The 25461-nt window shown below is 44.3% G+C and overlaps 2 protein-coding genes across 4 annotated transcripts in view; both read right to left on the minus strand.

Annotated features, from left to right (window-relative positions):
- Window positions 1-12418, minus strand: part of CRADD (CARD and death domain containing adaptor protein) — a 273486-nt gene extending 261068 nt beyond the window's left edge. The window contains exon 1 of the mRNA XM_081250188.1: window positions 12355-12418. The gene's annotated coding sequence lies outside the window, so the exon portion shown is untranslated. The remainder of the gene's footprint in view (window positions 1-12354) is intronic.
- Window positions 10097-25279, minus strand: SOCS2 (suppressor of cytokine signaling 2). 3 transcript variants are annotated; one of them, XM_081250189.1, is made up of 4 exons: window positions 24265-25279; window positions 22469-22829; window positions 20366-20817; window positions 10097-12442 (listed from the first exon to the last, which is right to left on the minus strand). In XM_081250189.1, exons 2-4 carry the CDS (start codon window positions 22605-22607, stop codon window positions 12356-12358), a joined length of 678 nt encoding a protein of 225 aa, XP_081106315.1. In that variant the 5' UTR covers window positions 22608-22829; window positions 24265-25279; the 3' UTR covers window positions 10097-12355. The 3 variants fall into 3 exon arrangements, with proteins under 3 accessions (XP_081106315.1, XP_081106316.1, XP_081106317.1); XM_081250190.1 differs by lacking the exon at window positions 10097-12442 and adding an exon at window positions 14761-16955 and having other exon boundaries at window positions 24265-25276; XM_081250191.1 differs by lacking the exon at window positions 10097-12442 and having other exon boundaries at window positions 19348-20817; window positions 24265-24542.
- Between the last annotated feature and the right edge of the window lie 182 nt (window positions 25280-25461).

Here is a 25461-nt window from a genome sequence, read left to right on the forward strand (position 1 = left end):
GTTATCTACATTCTTCCCTAAATTTAAAACCATTTTTAACTTGAATTCATTCTCCTGAGAATTCAGATTATAAAAATCCATGTATGTGAAAATGTTAAGAGCACCTGAACTTAGAAACCAATTTATTTTTCCCTTCTTATTTCAAAAACAATTTATTTACAGATTTCTAAACCAAGTAATCCCCCAGGTGCTTCCTGCCAGTTGGGAAGAACATTCTATTTAGGGACAACATGAAACAACACATTTCACCTCCTCTCTCTTCCTGCTGGCTTCTAATGTGTCACTGGGAAACTGAGAGTTTGAAATTAAGAGTTTTGATTAGACAGGCTTTCTGTGCTTCTTGGTTTATTTCCTTTAAGGCGTTAAGTCTCTGTATGATAATGAAGTAGCTTACAAAGCCACTGAGATTCAGACATTAAATGGGAAATTTAGTTTAGTTTAGTTGTTTCCCCCTTTTTGCTGACAGCCAAATCCTATTCTGAAGTGACTGTGTCCTTGTTTAAGATGTTTTGAGGGTGGTGAAAGAGCTGGGTTTTGAAAGAGCTGTTTTCCAAAAAAGCAGGTAATTTGTGAAATAAAATACTTGTCAACATTCTGTAATTCCCAAAGAGTTGGCTATAATCTAAAAGGTATTTGGGGGAGCTACTATGATCAGTTATGAAAAAATTTAAGAACAACTTGAGTCACAACATTTTTGAAACTTGATTTATATCTTTGTTTCATCTATAATAAGTGTTAACTATTTAAAAACTTAAAAATAAGAAATGAAGTGTTTTTGTATAGGTGGAATGCTTTAAGCATTTGACATCATAAGCAGATCAAATATCCCGTGGGGGGTAGAATCGAGATACAGAGTCTGATCACTGTGGTAATAACCACAGGCAAAGTTAATCCCCTCTCCAGGACCACCTTTCACTTGCAGGAAATCAATTTAGCTGTCCCTTGAACTGGCCACTCCTCTGGTATCATGAGTAGGTGCAGAGGATAAGTGGTTGGTATGCAAAGAAACAAACACAGAAAGAGAGACAGAGAAGAGAGAGAACTAGGATAAGGAGATAGAGAGTGGGGATGACAGACAGTTGTTAAAGAAGGAACTTTATTCCATAGTTGTGCTTAATCAATGTCTTTTGATCAGAGCTAATGGAAGCTGGTATTATTGCACATTTAAAAAAATGTGTTTTCAGATTCTGCCCTAGGATTTCTCAAGACAGTCAGTTGTTTTAACTGGAGCCACAGGCAAAGCATGAAGCCATATGCATATCTCATAGCTCTGGATGTCTCTGGTCCTGCGGGGTCTGAGGTTCTCAGGCTGCTGGGCCAGGCCTTTTGCTGGTTCTAAAGGCCTGGGGCAGACACGTAACACTCCAGAGACATCCTCTGTGGAACAGAGACTTAACTTCCAGGTCATTTAATTAGCAAATGAACAAGCTTATTTGGTCTGAATACTAAATATGCTGTTTAAAATTTAACAGCTTTTTAAGGAAAACCGTCAATTTATACTTAACAATTTAAAAGACAGTAACTGGTTTAAACCTGAAATATTAATTGGTGCAACCTTTTTGGAATATGATTTTGAAATATCCATTAAAATGTTAATGTCTATAACCTTTGACCCTAAAATTTCATCGCTAGAAATTTACTCAACATATATATTCCCACAGATACACAGCAACATTAGCACAGAGATTTACTCTGTGATGTTTACTGCATCATTGTTCATAATACCAGAAAGCTGGAAACAACCTAAATGCCCACTGGTAGTGGGGGTTGATTCAATCGGCGATGGTGCATTCATACCATGAAATACTGTACAGATGTTAAAAGAATGATGTAAAGTTTTTTGTTACCATAAAAGATATATAAAGCTATCCAGCTATAGCGAGGTCCCAAATTTTAAATTAAAAAAGCAAACTGCAGAACAGAATGCATAGTATGATACTATTTGTTTATGCTTTTTAAAAACGATTTAAATATATAAGTATCTTGCATTAAAAAAAATTCTGGAAGAAATAAAAGAAACTTTTAATGATAGTGACCTCTGGAGAGTGGGACTAGGAGCGTTTGCAATTTTATTTTTCACTTCATACCCTTCTGAACGGATTCGATTTCTAATCATGGTAATAACCACGTTATTACTTTTAGAATAACTGAAAAACTAGCTAATAATAAGAGCTTATACTAAACCTACATTAACAGAAACAGAGCGATGCTCTTTTATGGGGCAGTCCTCGGAAGCCACTTTGCCTAATCACGTTCTCATCTCTACCAGGATAACTAAGCCTACGCGAACGGACGTTAACCCATTAACTACACAGCAGAATGTTCAACACAGCCGTTTACTCTGCATACCACAGTCACCTGGGGTGTTTCCACTATTAAACACGTTGACGTCGGTCAGTTTCTAAACATCTTTCTTCCGACGCTACGTTCCATGAGATCCAGGAGCCCGGAGCAGCGCCGCCGGGACGCGCCTGGGAGGAGCTGCCTCGCCACAGCCGCGATTGCGCGATTGATCTCCGCACTCAAGCCGGCTACACACAAAGAACTTTTTCTACATCACCCAGTGGCGCCAGGATCACTTCCCTGTCAACAGCCTGTGTGCACGTCGCAGACTTTAGAGCCAGCCCCTGTGGCAACTCCGTTTGAAAATTCTCATGTAGAAAGGGCAGGAACTCTCATAAGTAAGATTCCTCCTCCGGCAAACAGACACACGTTCTTCTCCTCACGCCTGTCTTTTTCATTCTCCCTTAACTAGTTCCTAGAAATATCCACCCGGGCTATTTCGTTTCTAGTCTTATGCCTATAAATCAAAGTCAACTGTTTCCAGTCTCTCCTACTGAGTCTTGGTTTTTACCTCCTTGATTAACCATCAAACTTCTCTCCTCTGGGGCTTCATTAACCTGCTCATGAAAGTCTTTTAGAAATGTTGGGTTTGACGTTCTGTAGGTTAAATATTTCTTCTAAATCTAAAATATTCCTCCACTAAAATTATATTTCAATGAAGCAGTTTTTGAAAAATAGTCATTTTGCTGCGAGTATTCTGAGGCTTAACTGCAGTGCCACAAGTAGAAACTTGTTATCTGGCCAGTTAGTGTTAAGGGGGAAGCCAGTACGTTTAAAGAATTAACTCATCATATTACTTAGTAATCTCTCTCATTTCTTCACAAACAATCTCTAACTTGCTCTTCAAATATTTATAACATAAATGAAGGAAAGGATTGTGATTCTCACGTGTAACTTGGGAAGCTAACTTTTCTGCAATCTATTTCTCCCAAGCCTTGCTTTCCCTCCCTCCAATAAAACAGTAAGAACAGTAAATGCCAATCAAATCTCAAGGTTTAACCCCAGAGTAGTCTCTCTGGTTACTAGATTGAGAAATGCTATTAGAAAATAAGGGGGAAAGGTGCCTTTTTCTAAAAGTTTGGGGGCTAGTCTAGTGTCAGTAGCTAAAACTGTACTATATCAGTAACTCTTAAAAGTCTAGATACTTGCTTATTTTTGTCATAAATCCATAGTAACAATGGATTTGTTTGTCAGCCTTCTCAGCTTTGGCACTAATGGAAGGTGCTGTTAACAGCCCTCAAAACTGAAGTTCCGGGCTTCCCTGGTGGCGCAGTGGTTGAGAGTCCGCCTGCCGATGCAGGGGATGTGGGTTCGCGCCCCGGTCTGGGAAGATCCCACATGCCGCGGAGTGGCTGGGCCCGTGAGCCATGGCCGCTGAGCCTGCGCATCTGGAGCCTGTGCTCCGCAACGGGAGAGGCCACAACAGTGAGAGGCCCGCATACCACAAAAAAAAAAAAAAAAAAAAAAAAAAAAAAAAACTGAAGTTCCTTTATTTCTTCTGCCACTTGAGAAAAATTTCTGCCACAAAATTCTAATAACACTAAGTTCCTACGAATCAATTTGGAAACATCTAAATGTGTTTTTCCTAGAAAAAGTGCCAGACATCAATTTTATCTGGCAACCATCAAAGTATATCAGACCACAAAACTATACATTCCTGGACCTCACAAGAAGCATGGCAAGGAACTTCAGCCAGCCAACCAAAGGGTTCAGGGGCAACTCCATCTGTAGTGTACCACTTGGGTAACAACACTGAAATTAACCACTGCTACCAACACAGTAATACCCCTGCCCCCCAACCCACCAAGAAAAGTAATGGGTGGAAATTTCAAATCCACCTTCTCAATTTCTGGTTTGTGATTCCACAGGATTATTTAACCCACCAGCACTCTAATCTCACTTTCACAAAGACAATCAGAAAGCCTAAGTAAATGGAATTTTTATTTGCACATTCTGTGTTATTTCATGTGAAGACAAGTGACAGAAAACATGGGAATTTAGGGAAAAGAACCATTTCCTAGAATGTCACCATGGGTATAACTTCTGTAACTAGAGTATGGTATACTTGATGTACATAGCGACCTTGCAACAGAAAGTGTCTTTGGAATCTATCAGTCATCTGTTCAACACCTAAAATGAAAAACATAGTGGGGATTAAAAGGCACTTCCTGTACAGAATTTGCCATCTAGCTAGAGAAGATACCACTTTAAGAGTTCAAAAAGTTGTAAGACTGGAGGTGGAGAGGAGGGGAGCAAGGGATGATTGTTTTTCCTTATGTCTTTCCACACTCCTTGGTTTTTTTGAATCACGTTGCATGCACGACTTTGATAGAAGTGTAAGAGCTGGGCTTCCCTGATGGCGCAGTGGTTGAGAGTCCACCTGCCGATGCAGGGTACACGGGCTCGTGCCCCGGTCCGGGAGGATCCCACATGCCGCGGAGCGGCTGGGCCCGTGAGCCATGGCTGCTGAGCCTGCACGTCCGGAGCCTGTGCTCTGCAACGGGAGAGGCCACAGCAGTGAGAGGCCCGCGTACCGCAAAAAAAAAAAAAAAAAAGTGTAAGAGCTATATAACGATAGCACAGGGAAGGAAGGAGCAGGTAACAAGCAATACGAAGAATTCTGCTTTAGCCAGAAACTTGATGGGGGAAATAGGGTACATGCAGAACCTTCCCGCTGCTTTATGTCCCAGATCAAGTTCACTCTGTCTCCAGAATCTCCCACAAATTCTTCCCCTTCACCCTCCTCCCCACCACTGCCTTGGGCTGCAATGACCTCCCCACAATCACCTTCCTCTGATGCATGAGTTCTGACATTTTCTGACCCCTTCGGCAGTCCAGAAAAGACTGTGGACCCCATCTCAGAATACTGTGTTTACATCATAAAATTAAATACACAAATCACAAAAGATGAATTCTATTAAAAAATGCATATGTCAAATTATTTTTAAGTTCTGACATAAGTTCATGCATACTTCTTTATTAATTCATTAAATGACAAGATGTAGCTGTGGGTCTCATGGCTACAGTTTTTTTTTTTTTTTTTTTTTTTTTTTTTGCGGTACAGGGGCCTCTCACTGTTGTGGCCTCTGCCGTTGCGGAGCACAGGCTCCGGACGAGCAGGCTCAGTGGCCATGGCTCACAGGCCCAGCTGCTCCGCGGCACGTGGGCTCTTCCCAGACCAGGGCACGAACCCGTATCCCCTGCATCGGCAAGCGGACTCTCAACCACTGCGCCACCAGGGAAGCCATGGCTATAGTAATTTTGGTTTCGTGAAAAGTGTAAAGGATATTTTGAGATATCTGCAACACCTGTATTATTATATCAAAATACCTGATTTCTGTTGGTGATAAACTCACATCTTCTGCTAATTCTACTGTGATCTGTTGCCCAGATTCATATTTGAAAAAAATGTTCAATTTCAGTTAGAGGTTAGTGACAATGTTAATTTTTTCCCTATCCAAGTTCATAGATCCCAAGCGTTCTATCCATGGGTCTCTTGCAAGCCAAAGGACTGGGATAAGAAGCCCTGATCTAAGGTCATGGCCGACCAAACCACTCTCCACAATGTTACAAATCTTATGCTGTCATTCTCCTGCTCAAAACTCTTCAATAACTCCCTTGCTTCCCAGGTAAAATACAAACTCTTCTGAAAGGTAGGTAAAGCCCCTGACCTGTTCTCTGCTTACCAACTGAGGCTTATCCACACTTGGGTTTCGTCTTTTGCATTTGAAGCTCCATCCACAATGGTATGTTCTCCCCTTGGGACTCCTTCACCCTCCTTGTCAGGCCAACTCTTTCTTAAGTGCCAGGTCAAAAGCCACCTCCTCTCTGATGCCTTCAACTAGACCCAGGTGTTTCATCTCAGCTTCCACTGCTCTTTGTACATACCCTCTTATATTGATTATTATATTGCATTATAATTGCTGGCATGTGTCTCCCTACTACTCACAATCTCTCTGACGGTGGTGACTGTGTTTTAACTTTCTCCAGGACTTTGCCTCCTGCCTGGCATGTGTAGATGCTCCGAAAATATCTGTTGAATGATGCAGTGAATGAATGCCTAAATAAATCAAAGAGCTAAATATGAAGAGGGAAAAGGCAAAGATTACAGTGTCTAATCTGGGTTAATGGAGAAAAAGTGAAATGGAATATAAAAGAAAATACTGTGTTCATAAAGTTTTACGTTAAGGACATTTCACATATTCTAATTTTTTCAAAGATCATCCATGAATGCAGTAGAAGATAATTGTCCATTAAAACACAGCAGTTGTTCTGGTATTCCGATTATACATAAATATGCTATATAAAAAGACCTCGGGCTTCCCTGGTGGCGCAGTGGTTGAGAGTCTGCCTGCCAATGCAGGGGACACGGGTTCGTGCCCTGGTCCGGGAAGATCCCACATGCCGCGGAGCGGCTGGGCCCGTGAGCCATGGCCGCTGGGCCTGCGCATCTGGAACCTGTGCTCTGCAACGGGAGAGGCCACAACAGTGAGAGGCCCGCATATCACAAAAAAAAAAAAAAAAAAAAAAAAAAAAAGACCTCAACCTAAAAATAGGTTGCATTCCAAAACAAGGTTTGCAAACCAGTTGTCTAGAATTTAGAAGACAATTTCCCTCAGAAGCCAGTTAAAACCGGTGATCATACAAAAGCCCACTTGATTTGTAATGTGCCTGTGGCTCCATGTTTAATTGAAAAGTGGTAGAAAATAATACTATTCAATACTACTGCAATAGCCAGTTAAGCAAAAGAGTAAGCAGAAGTGAATGTGAACGTCATTTATCTTGAATATTAACAACTAGAAGAAAGATAGGTTTAATTTTAGCAGGGTGAGGAAGCCCAGGGAGGTATTTGTGAAGATCAGAAGAAACTTCTGGTTATTTCAGCAGCAAAAGATAGTAGCCCTAGATCTTTTTTTTTTTCAATTGAAGTATAGTTGATTTAAAATATTGCATTGCATTAATTTCAGGTGTACAGCACAGTGATTAGGGTGTTGGGTTTTTTTTTTGCAGATGATATTGCTTTATAAGTTGTTACAAGATGTTGACTGTAATTCCTTGTGCTGTAGAGTAAATCCTTGTTGCCTATGTATTATATGTATAGTAGTTTGTACCTAGCTCTGTAATATGTATAATTTCATTTCAAGACTTAAGACATTTCCTTTTGGCTCACAAATGTCTCACACAAAGGAAAAAGAAAAATTATTTTTGCAATACTTGAAAAAGTTTTGTAAGACAAAGAGGAAGGAGGAATGGAGTTAAAAAGTCTATGTGTAAAAATCCTCAACAAAATACTAGCAAACAGAATCCAACAGAATATTAAAAGGATCATACACCATGATCAAGTGGGGTTTTTTCCAGGAATGCAAGGATTCTTCAATATACACAAATCAATCAATGTGATACACCATATTAACACACTGAAGAAGAAAACCATATGATCATCTCAATAGATGCAGAAAAAGCTTTTGACAAAATTCAACACCCATTTATGATAAAAACCCTCTAGAAAGTAGGCATAGAGGGAACTTACCTCATCATAATAAAGGCCATATATGACAAACCCACAGCCAACATCATTCTCAATGGTGAAAAACTGAAACCATTTCCTCTAAGATCAGGAACAAGACAAGGTTGTCCACTCTCACCACTATTATTCAACATAGTTTTGGAAGTTTAGCCACAGCAATCAGAGAAGGAAAAAAAAAAAAAAAGGAATCCAAATCAGAAAAGAAGAAGTAAAGCTGTCACTGTTTGCAGATGACATGCTGCTATACATAGAGAATCCTAAAGATGCTACCAGAAAACTACTAGAGCTAATCAATGAATTTGGTAAAGTTGCAGGATACAAATTTAATGCACAGAAATCTCTTGCATTCCTATACACTAATGATGAAAAATCTGAAAGAGAAATTAAGGAAACACTCCCATTTACCAGTGCAACAAAAAGAATAAAATACCTAGGAATAAACCTACCTAAGGAGACAAAAGACCTGTATGCAGAAAACTATAAGACACTGATGAAAGAAATTAAAGATGATACAAACAGATGGAGAGATACACTATGTTCTTGGATTGGAAGAATCAACATTGTGAAAATGACTCTACTACCCAAAGCAATCTACAGATTCAATGCAATCCCTATCAAACTACCACTGGCAGTTTTCACAGAACTAGAACAAAAAATTGCACAATTTGTATGGAAACACAAAAGACCCTAAATAAACAAAGCAATCTTGAGAAAGAAAAACAGAGCTGGAGGAATCAGGCTCCTGGACTTTAGACTATACTACAAAGCTACAGTAATCAAGACAGTATGGTACTGACACAAAAAAAGAAATATAGATCAATGGAACAGGATAGAGAGCCCAGAGATAAACCCATGCACATATGGTCACCTTATTTTTGATAAAGGAGGCAAGAATATACAATGGAGAAAAGACAGCCTCTTCAATAAGTGGTGCTGTGAAAACTGGACAGCTACATGTAAAAGAATGAAATTAGAACACTCCCTAACACCATACACAAAAATAAACTCAAAATGGATTAAAGACCTAAATGTAAGGCCAGACACTATCAAACTCTTAGAGGAAAACATAGGCAGAACACTCTATGACATAAATCACAGCAAGATCTTTTCTGACCCACCTCCTAGAGAAATGGAAATAAAAACAAAAATAAACAAATGGGACCTAATGAAACTTAAAAGTTTTTGCACAGCAAAGGAAACCATAAACAAGACCAAAAGACAACCCTCAGAATGGGAGAAAATATCTGCAATTGAAGCAACTGACAAAAGATTAATCTCCAAAATTTACAAGGAGCTCATGCAGCTCAATATTGAAAAAACAAACAACCCAATCAAAAAATGTGCACAAGACCTAAATAGACATTTCTCCAAAGAAGATATACAGATTGCCAACAAACACATGAAAAGATGCTCAACATCACTAATCATTAGAGAAATGCAAATCAAAACTACATTGAGGTATCACCTCACACCAGTGAGAATGGCCATCATCAAAAAATCTACAAACAATAAATGCTGGAGAGGGTGTGGAGAAAAGGGAACCCTCTTGCACTGTTGGTGAGGATGTAAAATGACACAGCCACTATGGAGAACAGTATGGAGGTTCCTTAAAAAACTAAAAATAGACCTACCATATGAACCAGCAATCCCACTACTGGGCACATACCCTGAGAAAACCATAATTCAAAAAGAGTCATGTACCACAGTGTTCATTGCAGCTCTATTTACAATAGTCAGGACATGGAAGCAACCTAAGTGTCCACTGACAGATGAATGGATAAAGAAGATGTGGCACATATATACAATGGAATATTACTCAGCCATAAACAGAAACGAAATTGAGTTATTTGTAGTGAGGTGGATGGACCTAGAGTCTGTCATACAGAGTGAAGTACATCAGAAAGAGAAAAATAACTACCATATGCTAACACATATATATGGAATCTAAAAAAAAAAAAAAAACATGGTTCTGAAGAACCCAGGGGCAGGACAGGAATAAAGACACAGACGTATAGAATGGACTTGAGAACATGGGGAAGGGGAAGTGTAAGCTGGGACGAAGTAAGAGAGTGGCGTGGACATATACACACTACCGAATGTAAAACAGATAGCTAGTGGGAAGCAGCTGCATAGCACAGGGAGATCAGCTCGGTGCTTTGTGAAGACCCAGAGGGGTGGGATAGGGAGGGTGGGAGGGAGAGCAAGAGAGAGGAGATATGGGGATATATGTACATGTGTAGCTGATTCACTTTGTTATACAGCAGAAACTAACACACCATTGTAAAGCAATTATACTCCAATAAAGATGTTAAAAATGGGGGGGGGGGCGCTATGTGTGTTATGTAAAGTTTACCTGAGGTCAAATTGGTCAATCTGGGGAGGAAAAAAACAAAAGAAGAAGTAAGGTATACATGGCATGAAATATGTGGTGATGATTACTGCTGCTCACCTAATGTGTCTGTTTTTCTCCTCCTCCTGGGCACAGGGAGGACTGGACTGCCTGGCCCTGGTGGTTGGGTGGCACCATTTTGCAGAGTTCTGGCCAGTGAGTTGGGAGTAGAAGTGACAGCCTTTAAATGTCAACAAGACAGCCTTGGATTTCTCCTTTCCCACTGGCTCCCATCACGTTTGAGGAGGTAGCTGCTTTGCCAGCCTTGGTGCCAGAACGACTAAGAGAAGAGTTTCCCTGGTGACACGTGTATGGGTAGAGAAATCTGTGTTACTTTAAGAAGCAAACCTTTGTTGTTTTAAGCCTCTGAGAATTTGGGATTGTTTGTTTTGCAGCATAACCTAGCTTATTATGACTGACACATTATCCAAATAATTTACCTCCAGAGAAAGGAAAAGCGTGATAGGGAAGAGACGGTGTGTTATGGTTGCCCTGGATAGAGCTCTAAAGGGGATTAGTGGAAGAGACGAAAGGTGTAAATTCAGATGTAAAGGATCCTTCCAAGCTGGGTGCCCAGGGTTTGGGGAGATCTTGTATTACTTCTGAAATCAAAGTCCTAATAATACTATAATTACAAATTGGGCAAAGTCATAGCACTCTTGATATTAACTACATATGACTAAAGGTACATGGCCTAGCAAACACCATTGAGGTATATGCTGGCTGCAGGCCTCAGAGCTTAAAAGCATTTGTAAGCTTACTCAGAAAAAGGACAGAAGAGTGAATAAAAGCTTGGATTTTGGAGTTAGATGGGCCTGAATTCAAATCTCAGTTCTACTTCTTAAATCAGCCTAAGTGTCAGTCTTCTTATCTCTAAAGTGGAGATAAAAACAGAACCTACTTCAAAGGTTTGATGGGAGCACTAATTGAGGTCACATCTGTAAAGTGTCAAGTGCACTGCCTGGTATTACTAAATGTTCTAGCTTTTTCCAGTCCCCTGGAAGCCCAAGGTTGGCTGGTTATAGAATGACTGCCTTACTGTCCTGCCTTGAACATAGCGAATCCCATGCCTACCCAATGCAGCTTCAAACTGGATCTCATGGGAGCTTTCAGCCATTACCAGGCTCAGTGCTGTATCTCTGCCTATGACTTCTGCACACTCCCACCCTCCTAGGCTATCAAGACCAGTGCCCCACTTTAAAAGAGATCCAGGAAAATCCAAATATGCAAGGTGATAGACTGGGGCAGGATTATTCATGCTCCAAGATTCTTGTCATTATGCCAAAGAGTCCAAAAATTTCCTTAGTCCTTTGCAGGTTTCTTTCTTTCCTTTTAATAAATTGTTTGACAGAGAAAAGGAAAAATAAAACTCAATGACTTCTTTATCCATTAATGATTGATCAAAAATGAGAAAAATCTATGTAAGCGGGAAAAATGACTTCCAAAAGCATATCCTCTGCCCACAATTTTCTGGGAGCACATCTATTGTGTTGGCCAGAAAGCAGAGCACAGACAGACCTCCAGGTCCCTAAACAATGAAAATTCATCCAGAGGGTTATTGTGATAATGGCTGACACACATCAGATTCCTGTTTCTTCATCACAACCAAGATTTAAAAACCCAAGTCCAAACTCTATGATTCTAGGGTAGTGCACAAAGATCCATAGCCAGGAGAACACACAAATTCTTCTGACCAGGATGAAAATGGAGTCAACTGACTCCAGCTGTGAAAAAGTGCAGAGTTAAGAGGGTGTTACTATTTTTTCAAAATAAATGAGAATATATTATGGCACAGAGGCAAAATCTACATTACAACTTAAGTCGAAACTTAGACTCCACAGGAACATGGAGATTGCCCCTTCTCAGGCCACGCCCACCCCAATGGCAGAGAGGTTGCTCCTATATCTTGGCACTTGGGGTACCTCACTGGAAGGGAACAAAAAGCATGAAGCCACCAAGAGGCCCTAAGAGATTCAGTGTTTGACCCAAGGTCAAAGAACCAGAAGTGGACTCCACATTTTCCAGTTGCTAGTTCAAGGTTCTGCCCACTGTAACACCACTTCCTCCTTTCCTGAGAATGGAATCTGCCACTTACCTCAGCCTGCCTGGCGTGGAAGCCGGCCTTCAAAGGGAAGCATGCATCTGGGGGACCCAAAGCCCCAAACTCCAGGGCAAATGTGAGCCTGCAGACAAGGAAAAGGAGTCGATGTCTGCACCCTCCCACTAATCTTCTCCCAGCCACCCCCTCCTTCCCATCCCCTCACACCTAACTTGTCTCCTTAACTCCACTCTAGCTTTGTTCCAAGCTATTTTCCAAAGGGCCCTTCCAGAGGGATCATATAAAACACAAACCAAGTTCAGTTATTCCCCATTTAAAAAGCTTTTATCCACTGCCCTCCAGATAAAATTCAAGCGCTTCAGCAAGGCCTATAAGATCTGCCCCGACTTACCTGTGCCTCCTCTTCAGCCTTGTGGGAGAAAGACCTTCCTCACTGAGGGGTCTAACGACTCATTTCCGCCCTTTAATACTCAGACAAAAGGCACCTTCCTCCAAGGTCTTCCCTAACCCCTCAAAGCAAGTTGATGGCACCTTGTCCACAGGTAATTATTACTGCCTTTATCTTGGCGTTTCACAATAAATTGTTCATGTGGTTAAAGCGCCTAAACAACATGGTATCCTGAGAGGCACAACTGGGCTTCAGAGCCCAACAGAAACCTGGGTTTGAACCATGACTTCCCCACTTACTGGGGAAGCCAAGCCTCAGTTTCATTTTCAGTAAATGGGGAAATGCATACCTTAACAGTTTGCTGGGAGGGTTAAATGGAATGACAGTATGAGGTAGAAAAGATATTCGATGGTTTAATAAATGTTAGTTCCTCTCCTCTCCATCCCTTCCCATTGGCTATAAGATCTCCCTTAATGCTAGAACTTTCTTTTTACTCTTTTGTATTCCTGGTGAATAATACAGTAGGCACTTAATAAATGTTGGCAGGAAAAAAACAGAAGAGGGAGGGAGGAATGCAGAGGAGGCAGGAAGGGAGGAAAGGAAGAAGGAAATTAAATAATGAAATGAATGAATGAATGAATGAAGCTAGACGCAAAAAGAGACCCTGATCTGTTAGAGCGAACAAAGTTACTATACACACTGGTCATATGACGGTGAGAATGTCGTAGCCTTCGCTACTAATAAACTCTGAAAGGATATCTGCAGATACTACTGTCAATAAGGAAAGACCCTGAATCCAGAGGCTGGCAGATCTACCAGCAGAAGGCATTGTAGTCCATTATAGGATTGGCACACATACTTTAAAAAATTTTCATTCCCCAAATTGTTCATTCCTATTCCACTCTAAATGCTGGGCTTAACACAAACGAGAATACAAATAAACTGATCTTACTCTAGTGAGGTCTCAATTAACACACATAAATCAGTGGTATGTTATTAAACCAGAGAGGGGGAAAAGAAGCCTTAACTTGTAGTGCCTGCCAGTTTCTGTGGTGTACATACTCCCACCATGGGTGATTTTAATCTACTAATGACACAGTTATAATAATTTAGCTCCCAAAATCCCTAAGCACTTAACAACTGGCTCTCAGGAGCCCTCAGCACACCACTGATTCTCCATTCCTCTTAATTTTCCCATTTTTGCCATCTTTTCAGTCACTGTGGCCTGATGGACAAGGAAAATAAAAGAGAGAGCAGATGATTTTTCTGTCAGTGGTTCTAGCAAAGGAGACTGAAGAGGGAGGAAGCTAAACTGCTATGTGTTTATGGGTTTCAGTTATCCCTATTCTCTCTGCCCCTTATTACTGCAGATAACTGAGCAGATGCCCTAATCAAATGTGCAAAATATAAACATACTTTCTGATCAAATATAGAATCAATGGCCACAACCTGGTAATAGAAATGAAGCCAAAAAAAGCTATGCTAGAAACCTAAGAAGGGTCAAGTTCATCAAATGGCAGAAGGGAAAATGGATAGAGGACCTCAATAGACATTTTTCCAAAGAAGACATACAGATGGCCAACAGGCACATGAGAAGATGCTCAATGTCATTAATCATCAGGGAAATGCAAATCAAAACCACAATGACACCACCTCACACCTGTCAGAATGGCCGTCATCAAAAAATACAACAAATAACAAATGTTAGCAAAGACGTGGAGCAAAGAACCATCATGCATTGCTGGTGGGAATATAAACTGGTGCAGGCACTTTGGAAAACAGTATGGAGATTCCTGAAAAAATTAAAACTAGAACTACCATACGATTCAGCAATTCCACTCCTGGGTGGAAGAAAACAAAAACACTAAACTGAAAAGATATGTGCATCCCCATTTTCATTGCAGTATATTTACAATAGCAAACATATGGAAAGAACCAAAGTGCGCAGTCATAGATGAATAAAGATGTGATATATATATATATACACACACACACACACACACAATGGAATACTACTCAGACTTTAAAAAAGAAAAGAATGAAATCTTGCCTTTTGTGACAACATGGATGGACCTTAGGGGTATTATGCTGAGTGAAATAAGTCAGAGAAAAATACCATATGATCTCACTTATATGTGGAATCTAAAAACAAAACAAACAAAACAAAATGAAAACAGACCCATAGATAGAGAGAACAAATGGGTGAAGGGGGATGGGCAGGACAGGTGAAGGGAATTAAGAGGTACAAACTTCAAGTTATAAAATAAGTCAAGGGGATGTACAATGCGGCATAAGGAACATGGTCAATAATACTGTAATGATTTTGTATGGGGACAAATGGTTACTAGACTTGTGGTGATCATTTCAAAATGTATTTAAATGTCAAATCACTATGTCGTACACCTGAAACTAACATAATATTGTACATCAGCTAGAGTTCAACTTTTAAAAAGGTGGCACAGGGCATGTTAAAATGGGAAATCAGACAACTCCTCTGGATAGAAATAAACAAGGAAAATATTTTTCTGAATGTTAAAGATCACAGCAGCTCTCTGGACCAAAATCTAAACAGGAAAAAGCACACCAAACTAACAGAAGGGGAAACCGTTTAGCAAAATGTAAGTTTTTATCTTAACATGGTTGGAAACTGGAGACACATAAATTTTATGAAGTTCTGTGATGAAGCCTCACTCTCTCTGCCATAGGAAAGGGGCTCCTTGGGTGGTATTTCTGCTTAGACAGAAGAGGAAGGCAGCTGGCAATATTTCCTTCCCTCTCACTAGGACTCTGGCTTGCCTTCCCCTTCCCTCTGTTTCTAACAGAGGCAGCACTACATGAGTAATAATACTTCACGAAATATGCTCCTGATCTCTAGGGCAAGTCAGAGTTCCTATAAGTTAAGGATGCAGTTCAGAGTGAGAATTGTCTATGAAAGCAGTTTTATGGCTCAGTAGATGTTTATTGATGAAACCCCATTCTCTGTGACAACACTCGTGTGATCCAGCCTCTCTCATTGACAAAGGAATATCCAGGTTTTGCTCCATGATTTCAGCTGACTTACTATCTAGGCATTTGGTACTCTGGGGCTTTTAAGAAGCTTCTGTGGCAACAGCTGTTACTTTACTTTAGTAATAAAGTAACCTGAACTCAAGCCACATAGAGGAAAAAATTAGAAACATCAAAAATATGTGAAGATGAGAATACAAGAAAACCATGCCTACATAGGAGAGTGAAACAAAACTATCACAGATTCATTTTTACAGATAGATATCCAAAAGGGAGGGAACAGAGGGTATTTCCATTCCATTCAAATGAAGGGCAACTTAGTGAAGAAGCAGCTTCTGATACTTCACATAAAAAGAGTTAAAAAATGCACATGACAAAAGTGTGGCATCTGGGGCTGGCTACTTGTTTCAAAACCTGAAAGGAATCAAAGAATGAGACAAAGAGACAGATTTAATCTTACCGATCCTAAATCACTCAGTTACCCAACTCAGGGAGAAGGTAATTAACTAGCCCCTTTCACTGGAGTATAATCTGGCCAGCAGGGCTGGGTCAGATGAGCAAACAGAGCAACCTCATGCTACAAAAGGGGGAAAGTAAGGCAGGAATGAACTGAGCCATTAGGACCAAGAGCAGGGGAAAGAAAGAACGGGTCCCCTGGTGAGGACAGGAGGGTAGGCAGTCACTGGGCCAACAGGCATCACCAGCTGGGCGTGAGTCACATCTGGCAGAGGCAAAAATGAGATCACAAAACAGCATGGATGGCAGGGTTTCGATTTTAAAACAGCAAGTAGATTAGAAACGTTGAGGAGTTAAAAATTAATGCAAAACTCTGATGTGAATCAAAATATCATGAAAACCAGCAGAAGCTGATTCTTCCAGAGTTCGGTGGAAGGAGCCAAGAACCAGGAATTAGCCCGCAGAGTATTCCCAAGGCCCACTGTCTAAATTCCAAAGGAAGGAAAACCCAATGTTCAAAGAACTGTAGGGCGTACAGGGTCGCCAAAGAAAAGTACTGATGATTGAAACAAAGGGTAGGAGGGTGCAGCTTTTACAAATACTAAACCTGAGTTTAAAATATCTGTGTTCCAATATGGACTCCGCCCTTGACTTGCTGGGTTGATGGTGTGTGTGTCTCTATGCACATGTGCACGCAATTCTCCTGATCTCCCCGGGGCTGGGTGTCTTCCTCAGTAAAGTGATGGAACTAAATTATGTCATCTGAAAAGTGGTTTCAAGCTTTATTCTAGGAAGTGAAAAAATTGGGAGAGGAGAATGCAGGCCACTTAGTAAACAAAAGGCCTAGAATGAATGACAACATTTTTTTGCTCCAAAGGCTAGGAGCCTCGGCCACAGGAAGGCCTCTGCCTAGCTGTTAGATGTCACCACAGCCACTCCACCCCCACTCCTTGTGCCTAAAACTAAACCCTCAGCCGAGAAGGGCATGGCCTGGTCCTGGGACATTCCATCCCATGGATTATTTGATGACGTGTCTCTCTCCTACCCTCCTCCCAGAGTACAATTTTCTAAAAGCAGAGAAAAATCCTTCCCAAGAAAATAAACACTCCCAAACAACTGTCCCATTCTGTTACCTATTTGGATTACATAATTGCTATGAAGTCAAGACTTTCTTATTGACACGCCAGAAAACACCTCTCAGCTCATACAGCTCATAAGCTGAACTGCCTTTTCTCCACTGTCCAAAGCCCTAAAAAACCTCCAAGTCCCTAAAAAGCAGTCCCCAGTGCCCACTGAGACGGAATGAAAAACTCCACCGCCTCAACTCTGCTCAGAATGGAAACTCAGATCAAAATATTTTAAATCTGTGGGGATGTAAGCCCTGTATACTATATTCTTCAACAATAACGACAATAACAAACCCTTACTGATGCCCCAAACTGCCCTTCATAGAAGGAGAACACTGATATTTTTTCTGATTCTGTTGAGAATAATTTAGACAAGTGTACAGTCTTAACTCTTTTGTTGGCCAGTCTGTAAAATGGGGTGACCGATAATTGGTAACTGGCATCACTTACCAACCACCAGGTAAAACAGTTAACCCTCTCCTGACCCACCCCGACACTAGGAAAAAACCACTAGGCCAAGCTGGCTCCAATCCCACAGACCACAACGCTAATCAAGATACCTATACTTTCCCCGTTGAGGCGCCGGTAGAAAGGCTGAGTTGAGGGTTCCTCTTACAGCCTGCTCTAACTTGGTCGTCTAGATCAAGGTAGAAATAGCAGCAAATTGCTCTTCATAATTCCTCTCCAGGAATGCAAAGGACTAGGATATTCCTGGAATGCCTCCTCACTCACAAAATTAGAAGGTATACCTCCTGTGATCACTGTACTGTGCTCAGTGTGAAGATTAAATGAGATAATGCATGGAATGTGCTGAGCGAGCATCTGGCACACAACAAACTCAATAAATCAATGATGTTACTAATTGTAAAAACAACAACACACAAACAACAAAACAACAGCGGGGGGCGGGGACTGTTTCCTGATGCTTATCAGCTTACTTAGAATAGGGAAGGTCGAAACGTAAGGCAACAATAGTTCCATAGCACAATCCAGAGATGTTTTTGCTGTCCTCTGGGTTTCTTGTAATCAGCCACTTGATAGCCGTTAAGAACTTTCCACAATGCCACGGGTACTCACACCCCACTATACATCCAACTCTCAATAACTGAGAGGTAGCAGAGTGTTTGAAACATTGAGGACAGAAATGCAAAAGACCTTAAAGAGATTCCACAAAGCCCCTTGGCACCAATCATGTGGAAGTTTTGCCAGAAAAGCCAAACGTCCCACACCACACAATGGTTCTTGGTGGAAAAAGAGGGTAAATAAAGCACAGACTCTGAGCATCCTAATGAGAAGGTTACCTCCCCATCAGAGACCAGACCTTAAAAGTCTAGCTCTTCTGTTACAAATAAATTCTTCCTAAGGCACACCTAGCAATCTTTTGTGTTTGGCTCTGCTGTTTGGACATGCACAGTTATGTTTTCCTTCCAGGCACAAAACCGGTTTTTAAGAGCTTCATGAAAATATTCATATTTTCATGATATGCAATTAGTAGGTTTTACTATAATTTATAACTGAATTTTCTTGTTCACTTGGGGCACACACATCATATACTAGGCTCACCTTCCCAGTGACACACCATAGTATGCAGCTATGCAGGACATTTTGTTTTAAAGGCAGCAAAATGAATAATATCTGAACTCCAGAAAAGATGGTGCATTTGCAACAGTCGTGAGACTGTGTGGCAAAAAAAAAAAAAAAAAAAAAAAAAAAAAAAGGCCATAAAACTCTTACTTTGTATTTTGTATTGTGCCTATTCAACCTGTAAAAATTTTTGTAGTTTCTAAACCAGGTTTTTTGGAAACACAATGGGCGTTAGTATTATGCCTTTTCAAGTTGTAAAAGACCAGGCCACTTGGCAATTCTCGTAGTTTCTACACCATGCTTTCCAAAATGCAAAGGGCAAGCGTGACCTGTAACTTTAGAGAAGGGCAAGTAATGTTCTACCTCTGGCTGAATATTTAGTTATTTCACTTGATGTAAGTTTTTATGGCAACCCTCCATTACCATGAAAGTGTATGTCCTCTACGATTCAAAGTAATTAAGTGCAACTTGTGAAAGTCAGGTTTTTTATTTAATACATTCTAATCAAATAGTAACAGCAGTAAATAAACACTTTGAAAAACAGGCAGGTATCCCCCTGTATCTGGAAGAAAGTTAAGTCAGAGTATTCTACATGGTAGAAGGGAGACAATTGCTAATGTCCATGGTTAGACCACTTGGAAGTTTCTAAAGCCATTTCTGAAAAATCAATGGCAACAGGTTGTGGGACACAGCTACTTCAAAGGGTAAAATGTCTCTATCTACATGGTTTTATTAACAGGGATTGAGTTGCACCTGTATAGCATGACATTCTTGTCTTTAGCCTTAAAGGAAAAGAAGAAGTCTTTTCCATTTGCACCAGTTTGAAATATTTCTGAAATAAGGCTCCCTTGCAATGGATTACTACAGTACTCATTCACATGAGAGAGTTCATACACGTAGTAAAAAGACAAATACAGGATTTCATGGTCACTTTTTTTTGGTTGATTTGGTTAATTGCATAAAATGAAGGATAAATACTCACAAGCGTATCTGTTTAACAAATCTCCTAAGTACATCAGAATGCAAAGTATCAAATGTCCTAAAATAGACTCTGATCACCAGGCATACAAAACTGAAGTTAAGCCTGTGTCAGTTTGGTTCCTTCCACTTCTTCAGCACTCCTAAGTGGAGCTCTTTCTCTACTGCCGGAGCTGGCACCTTCCACCTAACAGGAACCTCAGAAAGGCAAAGAGTTCTGGTAAAGTGTTCCTTCAGCCTTTACTTGGGACGTTTTATTTTTAACTTAAAAGGATAAACTGGTCTTGGTCAGCCTTAGGAAGGGAAGCATCACTCAGGTGAAAATATTTGGGGGACCTTTAAATACCTAGCTACCCCTCCACACGTTTAAATTAGATTGACTTCAGCTGTTCTTAGAATGCTGCGTAGTTATCCAGAGCCGTCACTCAAGTTTTGGTTCTCTTTTTACATAGCTGCATTCGGAGATACTCTATAGGAGGCATGTTTAGAAAAAGAGAAACACTTATACCTGGAATTTATATTCTTCCAAGTAATCTTTTAGTCTTGTTGGTAAAGGCAGTCCCCAGATGGTACCGGTACATTTGTTAATGGTGAGTCTACAGAGATGCTGCAGAGGTGGTGCTGATGTGTAGAGCGGTTTGGTCAGATAAAGGTGAACAGTGCCGTTCCGGGGGGCTTCTGGGCCCGTCCGCTTATCCTTGCACATCTGAACATAGTAGTCGATCAGATGAACCACACTGTCAAACTGTTTAAGCTTGGACTTGACACATATGATAGAGTCCAATCTAAATTTCCCATCCTGGTATTCGATGCGAAGATTAGTTGGTCCAGCTGACGTTTTAACAGATATTGTTAGTAGGTAGTCTGAATGCGAACTATCTCTAATCAAGAAAGTTCCTTCTGGCGCCTCTTTTAATTTCTCTTTGGCTTCATTAACAGTCATACTTCCCCAGTACCAACCTGGGGTTTTTGTTCAAAAGAAAAAGAAAAGAGAGTAAAATAGTTACTATAGAGAATGTTTTAAATAGGGTAAATACTTGGCAACAACTTTTCTAGCTCTAAAAAGAAGTGTGTGAAAGTTTACCAGAGGCTACCATAAATACTTTCTATAGAAATTTGATGAAAACATAGGTCCATTTTATTTTCTGAACAAACTGCAAGCCAGTTTTCTTTTTTAAAAGTAACTTTCTGTAGCTGTTCTTTAAACTCTCTTAAGACTTTCTCCTAACGAAACAAAAGAATGTTTGCAATATGACACACTGGCTGACCGGGCATGATGCTTCTCCACTGGTCAAGTGAAATCAAAGATTTAATGTAAATTAAGTCAGAAGTTAGAAATAAAAGCCATGCCCTTCAAAAAGTGGAAAACCCAACTCCAGTTAATTCCAACAAGATAAAAAGAAGCAACTTTTTGGATGGTTGGTGTCCACTCCCACCCCACCCCCCCAAATCTGTTAGCGGCTGCATCCATATCTCTTTTCAAAGTCCTGTAAAGCACCGCTATTTACCTGTTTTAAGAGTGCAGTTCTAGTATGATACAATAGCTTCTGTTCGCTGCTTTGATTACAACTACCTTATCAGCCATTGAGAAATGAGAGAAAGCCCAATTGATAATTAGTACTTCCAGTTTACAGTCTTCCATAAACTTTTTTGGACTTTACCCTAATTCAAATCCAATCACAACCGTCGGTCTCCCCAGCATTCTCGAGTCTACCTGCCAGTTCCATCTCCCATCCCGTTTTCAAAAGTGACTTAGCGACATCTTACAGTTTAAAAGTTTGAACAATGTTCCCCCCCCCCTCAAAAAAAAAAAAAAAACTTGCTCGGGTACCTGCAATCTGCCGGTTCCTCCCGCTGAGGGAAAGCCCGTGGCCTGCACGGAAAGACCGGAACCGCAAGTGAAGGAACTTTTCCTTCTCCCTACTGCTACCAAAACTTCAACTTTGCCCCAAACGTAAGCTTTGAGGATCCTGATTTTGAAAGCCTGCAGGTTTGCCAGAATCTTTTTTTCCATCTTTTCTTCTTTCAGATGCCGAGAGACGACAGCGAGCCGCGCAAAGCGCAAGACTGCACTTGAAACAAGCGAGGCCAAGCTCGGCTGGGGCTTCGCAGCCCGCCCTCCTCCCGGCTTTGCGGCAGTCCTGAGCGGCAATCTGTCGGTCCCCGAACTTGGCCGCCAAGATTCCAGGCTGCAGCAGCTGCCCGGCCCGGGAGCCAGATGCAGCTGAAGCTGCGGGCAGCGCAGCGCCCACTCGCCGCCCTCTCACCCCGCGGACAGGAAAGGCGCCGGGGCACTTTCTCCGGCTAAGGTCCGAGCCCGAGTGCCGACCCCCAAACGGCCGCGGAAAACAGCAAAAATTCCAGCGCCCTAAGAGTCTATTTCCAAAGAGCCCTTCTAGCGCTCTAACCTCCCCTAGGCCTCTGAGTCCCTCGAGAACCACTTTTCTTTCGCATTCCAAGGATCCAGGTCCGTAGGGGCATTCTCCCCGCGGTTCCCTGAGCTGGGGCGGGGACGGTAGCGATTGCTTCCCAGCCTCGCTAGCACAACCGCATCCTTGTCTTTGGGGAGGCGCCCCCTTCTCGCACGCGTTGCGGCCGGTCCGCTCCCTACCTGTGTGACTAAGTTCCCGCAGGGCCTTCGCCAGACGCGCCGCCTCCGGGGACGGCTCCTCCGCCGACCCCGAGGTCCCCCAATGGCTCTGCGTCCCTTCCGCGCCATTCCCGGAGGGCTCGAGGCACCGCAGGGTCATGGGAGAAGGGTCACCGCTGCAAAGACAGGTGGCCGCCCGAGCTGGGGTCAGAGAGGGGCACGCGTCCTTCTTAGAAGTCAGTGGGAACCCCAAAACGAGTCCCTGAGGGGTCCGCGAAATGGAAATGGAGGGGGAAGTAATGGGGAGCCGCTGGTTCTTCCTCCCCGGGTCCCGGTGCACGGATAGCAAAATCCCCCGCAGGCGCGGTCACGCACAGTTTGCCTGCAAAGAGAAAGTGGAGGGTTGGGTCAGTCGGAACTGGACCCCTGCGGCCGGGGCGGGGGTGGAGGGACAGAGACGTGGAAAATCCCGGGAATCCTCCGCGTCTGCGCTCCTGCACCATTTAACCCCGAGCATCTAGTTACTGCCCTGGCCCGTTCTAGAGAAAGAGGGATAAAGAGAGAGCAGGGATCCAAGACGCAAGAGTTGGGGCGGGGGACAGGATGAGGGTGGCGAACCGGCTTATTTCCCGCCCAGGGCTGCTCGCTGAAATCGCAGACTAGGAGAGGAGAAGAGCAAAGAGTCACCTGCGGGTACGGTGGTAAACAGGCCTCAGTCAAGGACAAGTAGAAAAATGTAAAAAGGAAAGAACAGGAGAGGTCCCCACTTGGCATTCCTATCTCACACTCCGCACAGCCCGGGCGGGGAGCCCCAGGAGGAAGCACCCCGCACAAACCTAGTTCCCGGCCCTACAGCGCCGCGGGGCTTCCCGGGCAGAGCCGGCAGCCCGGGACGCGGAGGTGCGGGAGCCGCCGCAACACAGCAGGAGAGGCTGCCTCGCTCCCCTCCCCCCGCTTCCCGGTGCTCGCTTGGGGCAGGGGTTGGGGGCGCCGTGGCTGCCGCTCCCGAGGCCGGGCGGCTGAGGCTGCTGTTGCCGCCGCGAGCGCTGTCGAGGAATCTGCCCGAGCGCGCAGCCCGCTCGGGGGCTCCGAGCCCTGACCCGAGCCGGGGGCCGAGCAGGCGGCAGAGAGCGCTGCGGGACGTGCTAGACAACCAACGCTGAGCCCTTACCTCGGCCTCGGCCGCCGCTGCCGCCTCCGCACCAGGCAGCCTCCCCAGCAGGCATGGGGCGGGGGAGCCGGGAGGGGCCCGGGAGGAGGGGTGTCTGCCCGAGTTTCCCCTGTTGACTTTTAATTTGGGAACGAGATGCCTGGGGATGTGACGAGCCCTGTGCTCAGCGGCGGGGGCGGCCGGAGTTCTCTGCACAGAGGGCAAACGTGAGCCCCGGGGACCATCGCCTCGATTCTCAGGGCTCTAACACCCCCTCCGGGCTCGGACACCCCCGACCCGGGGCAGCTGCTGGGTTCCCTCCGGCTGCAACCAAGGAGATGAGAAGGAGAGAGGGAGGGAGGAAAGAGGGCGGGAGGCAGGCGGGTGGGGAGGAGCGGGAGATCAGCTTATTAGGAGGATTATTAATCTGGATGGCAGTTTAGGGGAGGAAAAACAAAAACAAAAACTCTGGAGACTTCCAGACGCCGGGAAAGAACCGGAGAAAGCAGGCAGTAGCTCCCAGCCTCGGGGCAGAGCCGCAGCTCGGGCTCTCTAGCCCAGAGACTCGAAACTGCGGAAGCCAAGGCTGCCCCGCTCTCTCGGCCGCGCCCCAGTGCCCTCCCCAGCCCTCCTAGGGGCGGAGCCTTTGGACTCCCCAGCCCGATACCTGCCGCGGGCCCCTGCCCGAGCTCCTCCGGCGCCCCAGCTGTAGGCGACGGGGATCCTGAGGCTGTGCGCCCGGGGCCCCGGCGCGCACTGTTCGCGGCCCGCGCAGTGACAGTGGCAGCGGGCGAGAAGGCTCATGCTTCAAGGGAAGCCCAAGGCCCGCGAGCCGCGGCGGCGGCGAGACTAGACAAGAGTTAAATGTCTGTCCCCGGAGCGCTGTGTGCGCGCGACTTCCCAGACCTACGCGCCTCCCTCGCTCCCCGCCTCTCTCCCTAGTCCGCGCTCCCCGCGCGCCCCGCCCCGCGGCTGCGGAGGCCGCTTTCCAGGAACTTTCCAGGAATCCACCTCACGTGACCGCGGCCCCCGCTACTGCTTTAAAGAGACTCCGGTGCTACTGCGCAGGCTTCAGGGGAGACGGGCTCAGAGCGTTCGGGTGCCGGCCAGGGCGGGGTGGATGCCTGGGAATCCGCCCTCCTCTGACCCCACGCCCCGGAGTTCTCGGAGACGCGCAGGAGAAGCACCAGGCCATCACCGTCCCGGTTTCGGCGGCTGGAGCTTGCGCCCAACCCATGCAAGCTGTGCGCCGGAGTCGAGCGGTTAGCAGACGTTCTCGCCCCTCGGCCCGCCGCGGCTGGTTGTCTTTTCCATCCCCTCCGCGCCTTCTCTAGGCGACTTTCCAGGCCGCACATTTTGGGGGTGGTGGTGGCTGGAGAGACTAGAGGTCCTCGGAAACGGCCCCTCCCGCTCTAAGACACATTAATGGAGTGGGAGAGCTCCCTCTTCAGCACCCCCGCGCCCACGCCCGAGACCCGGAGGGAGCGGGCTGATGGCGGTCCTCTCGGGTCCGGTCCTAGATCTGGCTGCCAGCAGGCGGAGAGCGGTGCCTCGTTAAACGGCGCCGGCCGCTCTGTCTCCTCCCCGTGGCGGTCTTGCTCGCTGTCTCCCGCACCGGCCCAGCCCGGCTCCTCCGTCCCTTCCTCCTCCTCGCCGCTCCGTTGTCTCCTTCCGGCCGCCCGGCGGCCCTCCGGCTCACCTGCGCCGATCGCGGAAGGGACGCCCAGACCCGCGCGCCCTGGTGGTCCTGGCCGGCCCGCCTCGGTGTCCGCAGGCCGAGAGCGCTCGACTCTGCGATTTCCCGCAGAGCTTGCACCCGGGGCCCGGGAATGCGGAAAGATCCCGGCTCTTCTTCCCTGCCCAG

This window comes from Mesoplodon bidens, assembly GCF_964165515.1.
Source record: "Mesoplodon bidens genome assembly, chromosome: 11".
NCBI classification, from domain to species: domain Eukaryota; kingdom Metazoa; phylum Chordata; class Mammalia; order Artiodactyla; family Ziphiidae; genus Mesoplodon; species Mesoplodon bidens.

Excerpts from the sequence above, each read along its gene's own strand:
- SOCS2 (XM_081250189.1), bottom strand. The coding sequence starts at position 22,607 with ATGACCCTGCGGTGCCTCGAGCCCTCCGGGAATGGCGCGGAAGGGACG. Across the intron at positions 20,818-22,468 it reads GCGGGAACTTAGTCACACAG|GTTGGTACTGGGGAAGTATG; the intron begins GTAGGGAGCGGA and ends CAAAAACCCCAG. Across the intron at positions 12,443-20,365 it reads TGGAAGAATATAAATTCCAG|GCTCACATTTGCCCTGGAGT; the intron begins GTATAAGTGTTT and ends CCTTGTCTGCAG.